Source organism: Hydractinia symbiolongicarpus, chromosome 5 (assembly GCF_029227915.1).
Source record: "Hydractinia symbiolongicarpus strain clone_291-10 chromosome 5, HSymV2.1, whole genome shotgun sequence".
NCBI lineage: Eukaryota > Metazoa > Cnidaria > Hydrozoa > Anthoathecata > Hydractiniidae > Hydractinia > Hydractinia symbiolongicarpus.
The window spans coordinates 24,376,538-24,394,286 of record NC_079879.1 but is presented as its reverse complement, the minus strand read 5'-3'; the positions used below and the strand labels follow the sequence as shown (position 1 = coordinate 24,394,286).

General features: G+C 32.7%; 1 protein-coding gene across 1 annotated transcript; it reads left to right on the top strand.

Annotated features, from left to right (window-relative positions):
* Positions 1–8: 8 nt before the first annotated feature.
* LOC130645563 (5-hydroxytryptamine receptor 1-like) lies at positions 9–4,226 on the top strand. The gene has a single exon (XM_057451591.1). It carries the CDS (start codon positions 2,765–2,767, stop codon positions 3,671–3,673), a length of 909 nt encoding a protein of 302 aa, XP_057307574.1. The 5' UTR covers positions 9–2,764; the 3' UTR covers positions 3,674–4,226.
* The last annotated feature ends 13,523 nt before the right edge of the window (positions 4,227–17,749 follow it).

Here is a 17,749-nt window from a genome sequence, read left to right as displayed (position 1 = left end):
GTTGCATTAATAGAAGGTTTGCATTAAAATCAGATTGGTAGAAATAACTTATGTTATTGAATTCATCTACACAATCTTCTCTATTGACCAGTCCACTTTGCACCCCAGATTTGTTTTTTTTTTATTTTTATATGCAAAATATGCTACAATTATATGCTATATTCGCATTGCCGTCCTGGTGCAAAAATCATCATACACAACATCCATGTTTCTTATAAGAAAAGAGAAATCTCAACATTGGTAAATAATTCAAATCTTTTACCTGAACAGTAAATCGTTCTTTAAAAACAACGCAACATATAATTTCGTGTAGCAGAAGAATTTTAGCCCAAAGCGCGTGCTTTTGTGCTTATATTTATATCGCCCTAAAAACTGGAAGCCATCTTTAATCTCACTGCGAGATCTCATTGTTCTTTGCTTATAGAAATTGCATTTGGTCCTTTAGTGATTAGATGCGTAGCTGTGTTTACACATTTTTGCGCTCTCGCGTCCTGACAGGTAAAAAAAGAAAGACACAAAGGTCAGATTGGCTATTTACGCTAATTTATAGAGTTTTAGGAAAAAACAACGCAATATTTCCCATCTCATGATTGATGATTCGCCTGTTGTTTAGACGCCATTAAGCGTTTGAATGTTTTTTTTTTATTTTTTATAGAATTTTTAATTGGATCTTTTAAGGTTCCATAAAATCTGCGCCGACGTAAGGGTTTAATTAGAGGTTGTATAGAGAAAACAATAAGCTTATAAAAATGTGTAGCAGATGGAAATTTAAAGAATCGCTATAAATATAAAAACCTGTTGTTTCGCATTTGAGATTTTAGTTTTTCAACTATACTATAAATGCGAGAATGTTGGCTTTTTCGTTTTTGTGAAATGTTGTGAAAGGTTTTTTGTTGTTTGTCGAAGATATAACTAATTTTTAAGTAATTTAAATACTACTACATAATTGCCAACCTTGTGTTCATAGCCTTTTTACTTAAAGGTGAAGAGGCGATGACCCTGCTACTCTCCATAAAGAGCGCTGCGCCCATAAAAACAATTACTAAATTTGATAAATAAAATAGGAAATAAAGTCTGGAACCGGAAAGGCCGCTGGACCCTAAACTGAACTTCTTTGACATTTTTTATAAAAATTAGTACCAAATATAAAATTTATTGCTATTAAGTTTATAATTAAATTTGTTGTTCTCTATGATATATCATATCAAATCGAATTCCCACAATCAATTTTTCAGATGCTGAACCCGCTCCACAAGGCGCAGCCTTATTGGAGCAGCCATCTTACCCAGTGGTATTGTTATTGTTCTACTTTTGTTCTCCCTACGAGGTTTTGTAAAAATTTCAACACGCACCTTTATGTTAGCGTTCGGAATAAGCAAGGCAATAATTTGCCGAAACTTTTTTATAGAGTCTGCACTGATAAGTATGAATTATTAGTTTGGCTGCGTCATTGACTCTGTTGGCCAACTACTTCACACAATTTACATCGTACTCTTTTGTGCTTAATTGTAGGAGGAGTCGAATATGCAGGGGGGTGGGTACTCCGGGGAAAATTTCTTAAAGTGGGGTGGTCATAATAAAATGAGGAGGTGGGTCTCATTCTCAGATTTCAATAAAATGGGGGGTCATTATAAAATGATTTTAGGGGTGAAAAATTCGAAAAAGTTCTATTGACCTTCTCCTACAATTAAGCACAAAAGAGTATTTGTTATGAATAATAGGTTACGTCTGTACTTATAAAAAGACTGATCCCACGCCACCTTCTGCTCGGAAAATTTCGGAAAAATAACATTCTGAACATTCATTGGTAATTTCTTACTTCAAATTTTCTTTTTCTTCTGTTCGAGAAATATTGCTACTCAGATATGAGTGGCAAAATATTTTTTGTCCAATCAGAAGACGTAGAAATTGACTTTTCTTAAGAGAAATTTGTGACATGCCCAACGCAGAAGCTTTAAAAAGTATAATAACTTGAACAACTTGATAAAATAAAAGAGACTAAAAAAAAGAAACAAAAATAACAAAATAAAGCGCAAAAGTGTATTGTCTGTTTTGTCACAAAAGTTTGTTGTTTATTTCATTCAAGCGCGGGAAGAAATAATATCAATTTGTTAATTTCACCAATTAAAAAGCGCGGGAAGAAAATACACAACAATGGACAATAGATAGGCAAGTGTAATTTAGTATTTCAGATTTCTTTGTTACATTTGTTTACGATAAAGATAGATTAGAAAAAGGAGCACAAGTTGTCGTGTATCAAAATTCATATTCTGTTTTTTGTACTTGTGAATTTCTAGTTGAAATTTTTCGACCGAAATATTAGTCGTGGAGTTAGCGGTTAAACAATAAAAGTTTATAATGAGTTGTTGACAATCAAAAACTGATTTTGTTTCATTTTTTTGATGACATTTAGTTACTAGTGCTTCTCAACAAGTTGGTATTATGTAACATTTTGTCTCCATCTCTGAACTAATGACAACTATTATAGCGGACTTATATAATTCTAAAGTGTCAAAAATTCTTTTCCCCCTATCAAAGTTCAAAAAAATAATTAAATAAATGATTTAATAGAAAAACTTATTAGCAGAAGAAAGAGCAAACTTAACATATAAGTATATTTGCTAATTTAAATAACAAGATTTAATATTTTATAAGTTTGATTTTACTAGTATCTTATTTTCAATCTTTTATTTGCTTTGTGCAACTCAAATTTTTATTGAAGCGAAGAACAGAAAATCTTCGTAAAATTTTTTAAAAAAGAAAGATGCATTGCAAACCGACTATGTCGTTATTAACTCCACCAATTACGTTTATCTTTGGTGGATTATTTATTGCTTTTTCATTGGTTGGAACAATTTCGAATGTTATTGTGTTAAAGATTCTCAGACGGCCGCTTTTCAAAACTCAAACCAATCGGATTTTAGCATCCTTAGTATTAGCCAATATCTTTGAAGGATTGATAGCTGCACCAATCTCTGCTTGGCAATTATTTAGTCGCTTTGCCATCACTAATTGCTACATCGACTTTCTAAGACGTTATATTATAGTATCCCTTACAGGGACTTCCCTTTTATCTCTGGTTATCATTGCATTTGATCGATGTATTTTACTGACTAGACTAAACGATTACGAATCGTTTATGACCAGAAGAAACTGCTTGTTATTAGTGACATTCGCATGGATTTGTCCCGCTGTAATACCTTGTCTAGCGTTTCTTGGTCGCCATCTATATCTAGCTGTAGCTTTGTTGGTAACGCTGGGTTCTTTTGTAGCGTTGATTTTAAGTTTTTATTTTATAAAGAGAGCAGTCAAGAAACATAATGAAATCATGTTGAAGCATCAACGCGAAGCTACGTTGTACGAAAATACAATCAATAACAGATATAAGGAGCAGCAGAGAAGAGAATTAGTCCATGTTAAACTGTCAAGACTGGTATCATTACTCATTATAACCAATTTCTGCAGTATGCTATTGTCGAACATTTGGATTCTGGTCAACATAGTTGAAACTAATTATCCTGTAATGAATCTGAAAAATTCTCAGCTTTTTTATTTAGTTTCATTGGCGATGGTTTTGACAAATCCTTGTATTAATCCGTTCATTTTGTTTTCAAAGCATCCAGAAATTAAAAGAGAACTTTATGATTCAATTCAACAATGGAAAGGTCACTGAACTGTTTAAATGTCTTTGACTGCACAAAATTGATTGCAATGAATCTGATGTCAATGGATTCATCTACAGCAATTAAAACAAGGTACAATGGATAAACATTTCCCACTGGTGTTAGCAACACATTTAAGATACGTGCTTAGAAGAATATTTCATTTGCATTCTTTCGGACGTCATTAAATAAAGACAAAGTGGATTTGAGGAAGAGATAGTTGCTACTTCCCGGTAAAAATTTTGACATGCAGAAGTTTCGGCAGAATTTCACAGTGACGTCACTTTTGCAAAAGAAAACGCGTTATTGCTCACTTTATATAGTAAAGCAATATACTACTGTAAACTGTATTATATTTCGAATTTATTGCGGCCAATTGTGTTGATGATTAACGGTGTAATATTTTAAGTACTTAAAACAGAGAAATGGACTTAATTACTGATCCAACATCGCTAGAAAAACCAGCCATTTTAAGGCTAGTAAAATATTTTGGGCTTTCTCCTCCTTCCAAAATCAATGTTAAAGATAAAATATGCTTCCATGATGGCAACAGAAGTACTTTAAGGCCTTAGGGGTAGTTAAAATTGACGTTAGGGAAATTTGGGCGGGGGGGGGGGGGGTATAAAAATAAACCTTTTCCAGGGTTGTAGGTGAGAGAAACAACGTATACAAGGCACTTCACATCAATACAACAAGGCCTTAGTTATTTCATGACTTCACAACGTACATTATACATTGCAAAACTCTAAAACATTAAAATCTTCATACAAACTTCATAGTATAATTTTCTGTCCAAAATAACAAAACCCTTTTTCTTGAGTGTCAGAATCAAGTTTGACACATCGTCTTTCTAACACAACCTGTGAAAAGATGTTTTAAAAACTTTATTCAATTTGACGATCTAACCATACTATGCATGTTTCTTGCAGGTGACATTTCTCCATTTACCCGCCTTAATTTGTCTTCATGCAAAATAATCGACGAAAATCTCTTCTAAATTGCGAATTCTTGTAAAAATAAATTATTGGGTTTAGGCAGGAGTTCACTGGATACATCATAACGGCTATTACGTAATAAATCTGTAAGTTTTTCTCAGAAAGTATGTTCAAATATTTATTTACTCTATCCAAGATAAACCAAATGTCTGCAAATACCATACACAAAAAGTAAGCAAAAATTAACATTAACACCATTTTAGCAAGCTTAAGATGAATTAGTTCTCGTTTATACTGCTGTGTGTATCTATTATTGAAAGCATTTCTATGCAATGTTGCTTCCCTGTCCTGTCTCTGCATGAATTGGCGATGTTTTTGCATAGCTTTCTTTATACTGATATAGCTCACGATCAATGAAATAAAAGACACAAAAAACATTATCACGGTACCGCATATGTATGGCACAGCTCCTAAGAAGTCTAAAAATGGAATTGCAACAGGAATTAGCCAAGAAAATCCTATTAATAATAAACATTTCTTTTTATTCATACAGTCTTCGTAATTGTTGAGATTACTCAGAAGAACACATCTATCGTAAGCAATCACCGCAAGTGTTAAATACGAGGCGCTTGATAGCACGAAAGTAAAATATCGTCGCGTTATATCAACATCCACGTTCATAAGTGATGCTCTGTTGAATAACTGCACTGCATAAAGCGGTGCTACAAAAATCCCAGTCAATATGTCAACAAGTACACGTGACAATAATATCGTATTTGTTCTTGTTCTGTTAAATGGAGCTCGTAAAATCTTTAACACCAATATGTTTAGAATAGTTCCAACCAAGGAAAACACAACAAAAAAGGATCCAAAAATAAATGTGTGTGGCGGGTGCAGCAACCCCATTCGTGGTTCTCGATACATGATTTTACTTTAAATGAATTCTTCCTCCCTCAGTTCATTCAATCCATTCGCTTCATTTACAACAACAATATTTTCAGTTACACGTTAAACTGTTAACGACAATGCGTCGATTAATTGCAGAGGTCAGCTTTTAAGTGGAAACCGGAAATACTTTTTTTTAATTATATCTTTTCTTTATTATCACTCAGGTAAATTATTCTATTAACAGTTAGGTACAACGATTAAAAACATAATTAATATTGCGTTCATTCTTAAATATAATTGACATGCGAATGACAGTTTTTACGTACACCCACCTGTGTAGCAAAAAACGCAGGACCCTAGGGTGAATTGGCTAACAATAATATTCACAGATTTTTTAATAATAAAGATACACTTGACGTAAAATGAAGACGTTTTGTCACAAGAAAACACATCTATAGACATGCAAATGTAAAAAAATCGCAAAAGTGACTTTTTTTGACTCGTTTAACCAGTCTTATTTGACCTACATGCGAGGTCCTATAAAATGACCTGTGTCCGTTAGTTACCAGCTTTTTTAAGATTTGATCATTATTTTTTACTGATTTTTTTGCACAATGACAGGGACCAATTGACCCTAGAATGTGACAAAGTCTTATTACTGAATCCCATCAATTTATATCCTTCCTCTTTATCTCTTCCAGTTACTTAAAAAATTTGTAAATCAAACTTCTTCTTGAATGCGAATCTTTCTAAAATACACAAAATCTTTGTTCGATGAATTTCCAGTTAAAGAAGAAAGGACGGCTTATTAAAATACAGTGAAATCACTGTATTATTTTAAGCCGCCCTTTTAAAGAAGTGATCCTGGGTAGTTATTCAAAAGATTGAATAACTACATTTTCATATTTTATATCTAAATGTCTGCTGGTGGGTCGCTAGGTGCAAAATCATCTACCGCGTTGTGTTACTTGCAGTAAAAGCCGACTTCTTTTAAATCATATAAGAGCTTCTTTCAAATTACAAAGCCCCTAAATAACTTCCCTCTTTAAAAAATCAAAATCAACGCCCCTAACAGTGTTTAAAATAACGTACACGCTTCAGGCTTTACTGTCTAATTTCAAAGCACTTACTTGACGACCCCTGATGTCAAAAAACCAAGAACTTCTGTGGACAAGGCTGTGTACGATACGAGAAATTGCTTTAAAATAAGAGGAAATTCGAAACAGATAGTCTTCCTCACTTTAGTTTTCTTAGAAATTTGAAACAGACTTAACCAAAGTCAATAAACAAACGGTTTTAATAATCCCTGGAGAGTATTCCACTTTTATTCGCTTACGCAGAGCCGATTCCTTCAAACTGCGCGAAAATATTTTTTTTCTAAAACACAACTGATGACTAAAGAAAATCCAACATTAATTTTTTTTGGCTTTTACTTTGTTTTAAACGGCGTTATGTAAAACGGGTTAGTTTTATTACCTGCATAAAAGAACCATATTCATAGTTTGTTTTTAAAGTCCTTCATTCTACTCTAAAAATATGTTTTTAGTGGGTGGCAATTTTCCAAATTTTCGATTCGCAAAAATAGAAGTCGCAAATTTTTTTAAACTCGCGAAAATTTGTGGTACGTTGTTAAAGGGGCTACGAACCGGTTAAAATGCTCACATTCCGTATATCCCGCGCACATATTAAAATCCGGCAATTACATTTTGCGCAATAAACAGACCAGCGACTTTGCTCGCTGGTTCAATATTTTTTTTGGAAAAGTATATTACAAAGAAATATTTCAGCGAGACTCATTCTGGATGAAAGCATGACCAAGGCTGGAGAAAATAAAAATCTAGATATATTTATACGTTTGAGTTTGTAAATTACATAGATGCCGGAAAAATAGCTCGACTTTCGTGAAGTCACTGAATTCAAAAACCAACAGTCGTTCCGTAGCCCCTTTAAATGTAAATAATAAGTTAACTTCCAAACATATTTAAATTTTGCAAGGGCGATTATGGTTGGCTTTGTTACATAATTTTAAAAACAGATTTCTACTGGGAAATATATTTAAAATCTGAATATAAATTTCCTTGTACAGTTTTCGGTGCAAAATAATTATTCTCCCAACTGAGATCATGTAGCATAGGAGAGATAAGTATAGTCTTCTACAAACTGTTTTTTTTCAACAAAAACTGCAAATATATGTCATTCATAAAGTCTTCATCCAACACTCTATTTATTGATCTTTAATTCCATAACATTATCAAATGAATATTGTATCAATCAACTCGATAGCATATTTTCATACTCGCATCACTTCGTATTATTGCAAAATACTCGACGAAAATCTCTTCTAAATTGCGAATTCTTGTAAAAATAAATTATTGGATTAAGGCAGGAGTTCACTGGATACATCATAAAAGCTATGGCGTAAAACATCTGTAAGTTTCTCTTAGACAGTATGTTTAAATATTTATTTACTCTATCCAAGATAAACCAAATGTCTGGAATTGCCCGGCACAAAACAGAAGCAAAAATTAACATTAAAACAATTTTAGCAATCTTAAGATGGATCAGTTCGCGTTTATACTGCAGTGTATTTCTGTTATTGAAAGCATTTCCATACAACGTCGCTTCTCTCTCCTGCCTTTCCATAAGTTGGCGATGTTTTCGCATAGCTTTCTTTATACTGAGGTAGCTCACGACAAGCGAAACGAAAGACACACAGAACATTATCACGGTAGCGCACATGTATAGAACAGGGCCTAAAAAGTATAAAAATGGAATCGAAACAGGAATCAACCAAGCGAGTACGATTAGTAGTAAACACTTTCTTTTATTCATACATTCTTCATAATTGTTAAGATTGGCCAAAAGAACGCATCTATCGTAAGCAATCACCGCAAGTGATAGATACGAGGCGCTTGATAACACGAATGTAAAATATCGTCTCGCTGTGTCAACATCCACGCTCATTAGAGCTGTTCCGTTAAATAACTGTGCTGCGTAAAAGGGCGCTAAAAAGGTGACAGTCAAGATGTCAACACACACACGTGACAATAATATCGTATTTGTTCTTGTTCTGTTAAATGGATCTCGTAGTATCTTAAACACCACCATGTTTAGAATGGTTCCAACCAAGGACAACACAAGATAGAAGGATCCAAAAATAAATGTGTGTGGCGGGTGCAGCAACCCCATTCGTGGTTCTTGATACATGATTTAACTTTAGATAAATTCTTCCTCCCTTATTTCATTTAATCCAGGATGGAATATTAATTTGTTGATTATTTCTGTCACTTTATTATCTATTTAAAACAAAGATATTATTTTATAAATTATTTTTTTAGTACGAGATCTGTTTCAAAATACCATGATCAAATTAGCCAGGGAGCTGAATCAAGAGTGGGAGGCATATTGACGTGTGTTTGCTGAACTAAGTGTTTATTTTATGGACGGGAAAACGGTTAAACTTCATATTCTCCCTCCTATAGCTACTAGTGAATCTTAAAACTTTGTAAAATAACATTTCTACCACTAGATAGAGTAGCAAAGATAGAATTATATATCAATTTACTTTGAGCAATTTGTGTCTAACAATAAATTCTTTGTGCTAAATCAATCAATTGACATCAACGGATCTAAGATCAATATAATGATAAAAAGAAACAATTTACAAGTACGCTGTTGCTGTGGTAACATCACTCTTACTGAAGTGTTATAAATACATATTGTAATATTAACAGGAGGTAATAAATCGGTATAAGGATTTCCTTGTTTCAAAAGTTGCGAAGGTTTTTGTGGGTGGCTCTAATGAACGATTTAACTACACTACTTCTGCGCTTTGTAAGATCCTTTATAATGTCATTACCAAGGGAAAATAAAGAGGCTTTTTTCAGAGGTGGACTCAGTTAAAATATAATTTTATTCTAATTAGAAACGAGCTAGCTCAACGCAGTGGATCCTCACTTCATAGTTCTTCATTTGAACAGACCAGGTCAGCTAAGTATAATATAATAATAATATAATAAGTATAATACAATAAAATTAACATGACGTACGGGTCAATGGAATGGTCAATTTAACACCCACTTCTCTCTCCCGCATCCAACCCTAAGTCAACCCAGCAAACCATGTCAGCCCTCCTCATATGAACCGCTTTATACATGTTGTAAATTAAGATACCTTATCTTTAGTTACCTAAACCTCGCTGCTATACTACGCCTATCCTCCTAGCATATATCGAGTCCTACTTGTAAACACGCTATTTAAAAACCCTTTTCTCTATATTTTTAAACAAAAAGAATCAATAAAATATAATTGAAGTTCAAAATTCGTTCAAATATGCTCTGTGTGTCGGAATATAAACGCAGTAAAAAAATAATTGTGACAGTAGTCAGGAAAGAGTCTTCAAAACAAATATCAATTTAAAATATTTTAGTTCTAAATTCAGAAAAAAATGTTATAATAACTTTCAACAAAATTTACAATCTCTGAAATTATTTGATTTTTAGGGTAGCAAATGAATACACCTTAAGGACAAAAATTGTTGTGACCAAAACTTATTTTGATTTAAAGGTGAAATCTTGATTTTGCGACATAATTTTTGGCGGTGTTAATGCTTACAATATGTTTTTTTTTGCGACATAAATTATTGCAATTTGACAATTTTTTAATAATTTTGCGACAATGGGTATTGCGATTCACGAAGGTAGATTGCATTTTGCGACACAAAATTCAGCAAAATTCAGCAAAAACCTCAATATTTCTGTCCGCAACAATTACAGTGTCCTTATAGTAGTGTCCTAATAGTATTTCAACTAAATTAGTACAAGTACTGTAACCAGTCTCTAAATGGTCCAATATTTTTACCATGTTCAGCATCTTTTTTCTTAATTCCATAGATTGTCGACAGATGGTGAAACCAAATATCTTGTAAAATTGACAGATAGTGAAACCAAAAATCTTGTAAAATTGAAATATTGTGCTTACTATTGCTGACGTAATTATAGGAGGGTTGTGGGGTAGGTGGAGGGAAGAGGTTTATTGAGGAGGGGTGAGTTACACATCCTCTCTCTTTAGGCGCCCTTGCTGATTAAGCGCCCCAAGTAATAAAACTTATTACAATTTAGCGCCTAAAGGCGTCTATTTAATCATTACGCACAAACAAAACTAAAGTTGTTTACTTTTCAAATAAAATATTGGTTTTAAGATGATTGTTATTCTTTTGCTTACGTCATTCTTTTTTATATCTTTTGTTTATCTTGTTCTTGTTTACTCTTTCACTTTTTCTTTCTTCTTTTGAATGCAATTCGTAATTCGTATCAAATATAATAGCTCCTCGTCCCAAGGGCTTTTGTCATTTTGTAGGTTTTATATAATGGGGGAGCCTGAGTTGAAAGTAGCTGTAAGTACAAGGGATATACTCATGAAATGGATTATCTAATTACAAAATTTCTTTTTTTTGCTTTTTCTTGCTAACCCGTCGGCTTCAAAGCGAGTACGTTGACTCCACTTTAGGAAGAAAATTTTTTTTTGGCTTTTGGCTATCTTTTTCAAAGCAACTGAGACTAAAATAAACAAAATCAAACAAACAAACAAACAAACAAACAAAAAACAAACAAAAAAAAATCCAACAAACAAACAAACAAACAAGCAAACAAAAAACTTAACAAACAGAATGGAAACAAAAAACAAAAACGATAAAACTATAGATATTTTTTCTTCAATATTTCTTTCTACTGTAGTTTTATTATTACTATCATTATTATTAATCCAACGTATAAAAATAATCCTATTCAACTGTTTACTTTCAGCATCTTCTTCCCCAGGGTCCATTGGCCCCTGAACAGTTACGAAACAGCTAATGATGCTATATCAAATTCATCAAAAAAGACAAATGCTTTGTACATTCGGTTCAATTGAATAATGTCTTTTTGAACCACCCACTTCCCTCACTAGCTCTACTACTCAATTAATTCACGGCTTTCTTTGTGAGGCTTATGTAGTCGAAATTTATGTTAATACCGTTTTACGTAAGAAACTTTTAGAACATGATATGTTCCGGAATTCATTGTTGTTTTTATAACCCATTTGTTTTTGTTTTGTTCCTTATTCACTTCAGAGTTGGTCAGTTAGTTTGTCTTTTAAACGATTCCAGCGTCGCTTATAAAATGTTACTTACAAAAACCACGTATGAACGTTCAAATAATAATAAAAAGATACAAAGAATAGAAAATTATGTAAAAAACTTCGCAAAAAGCAAACATATTATTTTTATTCCTTTGTCTTAAAAAATTGAAAAACTCTAAATACTTCGAAAATACAAACCATTCCAACAGACATGATGAAGCAAGAAGCCATTTGTACAATTAATTAAGGATGTGTGGGAAAAAACCGGTTTTTAAACCTTTACTCAAGCTTTCTGTTTCCATACGCCATCTATTACTTACTTTTACTTTGTGACATTTTGGAATTATTTTTTACCTTATAAGGGTATGTTAATTTTGACAGCCCACAGTGCTTCATTTTTTTATTTGGGAAGCGCGAAAGCAAGCTGTGTGAATAAGTCTCGACGTTTTTTAAATATTCTAAGGACTCGATTTGTTACATCTTTTGAAAATAGCCCAAAACATGTAAAACACAAAATTTGGTATTTTAAGGCATTTTTATCTACCTTCTTGGCCTTAAGGTTTGTCAGCCTTTAGTGGCGAAGTTTTGAAAATGGAAAAAATTAAGACGGACGAATAATTAGAGATAAAGAAATTTTTGGCCAACAAGGATTTCACCTAAAAAAAATTATTATTTGCTTTTTTATATGATGTAGAATGCACAGTAGAAAAAATTTGATTTGTTGCCATGGTTACCCATTGCTAGTCAAAAAGTAAGCCATATGTGAAGCTTTATCGCTCGATACGAACGTTCCTCAATGATCACGTGTGTGGATTGAGCAAGACAGTTTGTTTTTACTGAGGCGGTGATATGGTTGCTATAGGCGTTGCTATGCTTTTGTTTCTGCGGTCGTTGCAAAAAGTATCGGATTACAAAGTATAAAGCGAAATTTAAATTCCCATTCTAAAACCCATTCTAAAAATGAATCTCATTAGACACAAATGAAACCTCAATTGTTTATTTGTCACCAAAAATATTGGTTTCAATATGATTCTTATTTTTTACTTGCGTCATTTGTTTAATATTTCTTTCGTTTATCTTATTCTTATGTTTTCTATTTCGCTTTTATTAATTTCTTCTATTGTCCGTGAGTTTTTTTACTTGCATGCATCATTTTTTATTATTTATTGTCCCTTTCGCTTTAACTTTCTCTTTTGCTACATCAAATTCGTAATTTACATTTCCATAATGACATGTGATACTGTAAAAAAAAATTGCTCAACCTCGCCTCAAAGGACTTATTAGGTTTTATGGGGAACCCCAAGGTAACTGGGTACAAGATTGAAACTAGCTGTAGCTCTCGGTATAACGAACCGCGAAAGGAACCGAAAAAAAGTTCGTTATATCAAGAGTTTGTTATAACAAAAAATGAAATAAAAAATTTGAATTTTAACTCAATTAATTGAAATTCTGTAAGATTTAGCCCCGCAAAAATTTATAGCATTGATTGCAACACATTGCCTGAATTGCTGAAGAAGAACTCTACTTGAATACAATTCAAAATCAAAACAAGTTCAAATCAAAACAGCATTTTTGAGTTTTTTACATTACACAATATGCAATGTCTCCATAAACCTAGGAAACTATCGCTTAGAGATTTAACACGTCTCATAGCATAAAGCATCTCCATAAACCTAGGGAATTTTCTCTTAGAAATCTAACACTGAATGATGAAAATATTATTAACTTGATGATATCTGAAAGTTCAAAATTTGGTTTGTTTTTGTTCTGCTGCATGTTCTACTACTGTTTCTATGATTCGAATTGTTCGATTTTGATGACATTGAACTGTTTTGTTTGTGAAACATAATATTAATACCGATGATAAACAAACTTTAAAAATATTGCTGAGTTTCTGTTACATTTATTGCCTTGAGTTTGTTATATCGATTTTGTTTACTTCGAGGACGAAAACTTCGTTAAATCGAGAATTCACCATATCTGAGGTTCATTAAGGTTTCGTAAGAGTTTCTTAAAGGGGCTACGGAACGGCTGTTGGTTTTCGACTTTAGTGACTTACACGAAAGTCGAGCTGATAGCGGTGAAAAACAAAAATGGCTATTTTTCCGGCATGTATGTAATCTACAGACTCGAACATATGATATATCTCGAATTTTTATCTTCTCCAGCCTTGGTCATGTTTTCATCAAGAATAAGTCTAGCTGAAATACTTCTTTGTATTATACTTTTCGAAAAAAAATATTAAATCAGCGAGGAAAGTGCTCTGGTCTGTTTATTGCTCAAAATGCAGATTTTTAATATTTGCGTGGGATATACGCAATGTGAGCATTTTAACCGGTTCGTAGCCCCTTTAAGGCTAAATCCAAGGGGAATTGGTTCTTTATATCGGGATGTTCACTGTATTGGGGGTTCGTTATTTCGAGAGGCCCAATGTAGCAACCAGGAAGATATTCACTCGGGTTGAAAAAATTCGATAGATATGATTCTAAAGAATTTTAAGACGTAATAATTGGCCTATATTCAGTCGCAATAGTTTTTTTCACCAATTCCTGTTACACATTGTTTTTAATTAATTTTTTTATTGCTAACCCGTCTGTTTAAAAGCGAATACGTTGACTCAGCTGTAAGTGTTTTAGGGGAAATGAACAATTTCATTCTTACGTCAGCTATAATTAGTCATGCGGAAATAAGACGAGTATTTCCTTACCGTCGTCAAGTAATTTGTCCTCAGCATCCACTTTTGACGTCATTTTTCAAGGTCAAGTGAAACCAACTAGATTTACAAATACAAATAACATTCCTTGTATGTTACTGATTATAACAAACGTTACATTATACAACATATTTTCTCTTAAATCTTATTTTATGTACATGTGGTTGTGATTGGGTAATTAGTTACGTGTCAATTTTGTAGCAAATTAACTGTTTCATTTACAACCACGTACACGTACATTGATGTCGGACTCCCTGACTACATGTTGTTGTAAATTCTTATCTTTTTAGGATCCAATTCGAAAAATTAAATATCAATTGAGTAGCATTTATGAGTACGTTATCACGCAAGAGAAACGTGAAAATGAGATATTTTTTTCTGAATGAATGTACCAGTCATCAATTTCGAAACTTCTCCTTTGCTTCCGATGGCGTTTCTCATAACAAAATGACCACATCTTCTGGTTTTAAAAGTTAATTGGGAAAAACTCATGACTAACAACAAGATACTATTTTACAAAATCCTACAAAACTATTTTCTTCAAGTTTACTTTATTGACAGTAAAGTTTTAAGTTGTCTTCTCAACGTTGTATTCTTGACGAAGATTATCAATGGATTTAAGCAGGAATTTAGTTGATAGATTACAAAAGCACATGGATATAAAATTTGGTATGTTTCAGGATTTATAATGTAGTAATAATGTTCGATGTAATGAAGAACAAGCCAGGCATCCACGAATATCATACAAAAGAAGTAACAGAATAATAAACATATGACCAACTTTGCAAGTTTCATATGTATAAGTTCCCTTCTCTTTTGTTCTGTGTTTCTATTATTCTTGATGTTAGTGTGAAGTGTTGCTTCGCGCTGTCGTTGCGCCATTATCTCATTGTGTTTCTTCATTGCTTTTCGAATGTTATAATAACTAAAAGCAATCGATGTCATTGACCCAAAGAACAGTAATAGGGAGGCTATAAAATAAGCTTTCTCCCCTATCATACCAACGCACAAAACAAAGACTGGAAATATCCATGTAAATGCCACAAAAATAATAAATTTCTTTCGTGTCATACAGCATTCGTAACTGTTTAGCTTGGTCAGTAAAATACATCTATCGTGTGCAATGACTGCTAGAGATAAAAATGAAGAACATCCAATAACAAACACTATGCATCGACGAACAACATCGACGTTGCAATTTGCTAAAACCTCGTTGTTAAGAAGTTGCCAAGCAAAAAGAGGACCTACTAAAATCCCACTCAGCAGATCCACAAATGCACGAGACGTTAATAAACCGTTTGTTTTGGTTCTGTTAAATGGAATTCTCAATATCTTTAATAAAATAACATTTAAAATTATTGCAATTAAAGAGAGAGAAATAAACAATCCACCAAGTATCAAAGTTATTGGAGGTCGAAGTAAGCGCATGCGCAGTTCACATTCCAACATATTTGTAAATTTAATGTCTTCAAGCTTACTACACTTATACCACAATTTAAACAAGTGTTGTCAAATAGAATTATCACGTTATCGAACAAACGTCTCTCTCCTTCCAGTCGATCATCAGAAATGATATAGCGTTTTCAAATATAGTCAATAGTGTCTACAAAGACTAATTAATCACCTAAAATTACAAGTTAACTGAAAGAGGATAAAATGACAGGTTACTGAACAAAAGAACAAACATGAAAGAAATTAGTTGTCAATCAAAATAATGCTCGCCGAAAATTATGTAACACGAAGATGAAAGCTGCATAATTTTACTAACTAGTTTATAACGTGGGAGTTTTTGGCTCGCAGTAAGCATAATGTTGTGTGGTATTGTAATTAGTGAGCAATCAAGATGAGTCGAAAGTAGTTAAAGTGTGGTGGGATTCATCAAAAAAGACCTTTTGTTGAATAAAATTTAACCTACTTGAAAATACCCATATTAAACCATTACACTCGCGTTGAGTGGGACTTTCATTAATTATGACCAAATTTCTTGAACTTCCTTACTTCGAGTAAGACCCAGATTAGTGGGACTTTCGTTAAGTGGAATTCTTCTTTACAGTCCCCCCTTGAGCAAAGAACTTTGATTAAGTGAGACATTAATGCAATGACTTCTCAGAAAAATGCAAAAATGAAATGAAACTAAATGAATGAAATATGTGAGAAAAATGGAATTAGGAAAAATCAAAAACACACTGCTGACCGAGTTGAAAATAAAATTTTGTTGCTGCCTGAAAGTCACGAAATGTGAAAGGATGTCAGAAGTTGGCGAAGAACGAAAAATAATTTTGTGAATCAATTGCCTAAAAAATAAGATATTGAAGGAATGAAAAGTCATGTCTGTATTTTTGTTAATTATATGTTCGTATTTATACTCTAATGAAAAGGTTAATAAAGGTTAATAAAACTAAGAAATCCATTTTTCAAAAGTCTCGATATGTGGAACATTTTAAGCATTTTTTGAAAAAGCACCAGTTAGAGGGAGATTTAGTTATGTAAGACATTTGCAGTTGACTATCCCACTCAACGTGTACTGTATATTCCTTAAATAAATAGCTTTTTACACTCTTGTCACTTTACATTCCTGTCACTTTTTTTACATTTGTTATGAAAGTGAAAGAAGGAAATATTCAAGAAATAGAGACATTGATGTCGTCAAAAAATTAATTCTCTTGATGGAAAAACGCCAAAGTTGAGTTATTGATACGAAACTTTTTCCGTACACGCAATGACTGTGGTAGCTTTCATGAAAAATAATTTTTTAACATGATTAAAAAATCCAGACAAGGAATAATTTCGTTTTCCATGGATTCTTGTGAATCACGAATTCTAGTCCTAAACAAGAATTCTCCATAAACTTCCAGGAATAAAAAAATAGACATATTTAAAAACATCATACTGTCCGACTAAATATAACTGCAATTCAGTTATTATACCAGGAACCATAAATATAAAATGTTGTATGTTTTAGGCGACATAATGAAGTGATGATATTGGATGAAACAGAGCCAGACATCCCCAAATATCATACAAAGAAGGTAACTAAACGTAACTGATACAGTTGACTCTCCCTAATTAAAATTTTCACGGGGAAAGATTTTTGTTCGAATTATAGAGAGATTCGAATTATAGAAAGTCCTGTAGTTCGAACTTTCAGCCTTAAAGAGTGAAAATTTGAATTACAGAGAGATTCAAAATTGAGAAAACAAGTTTCATTCAATCTTTATTTTCATAGTTTACACAAAGAAGAAACTCTATTTGAAAAACTGTTGAATATTTGATTACTTTACATTGGAGAGGCGATCTCTTTCGACAACACGAGTTGCATCACTAAGTGCTTTTCTCAGGTCGACAAATTGAATTTGTCAAAGCCCTGTTTACACCCTAAAATTCGAACTAGGTAGAGAATCGTGCTGAAAGGACTAAGAACTGTTCGAGTT

Coding starts and splice junctions, on each gene's coding strand:
- LOC130645563 (XM_057451591.1), top strand. CDS start 2,765: ATGCATTGCAAACCGACTATGTCGTTATTAACTCCACCAATTACGTTT.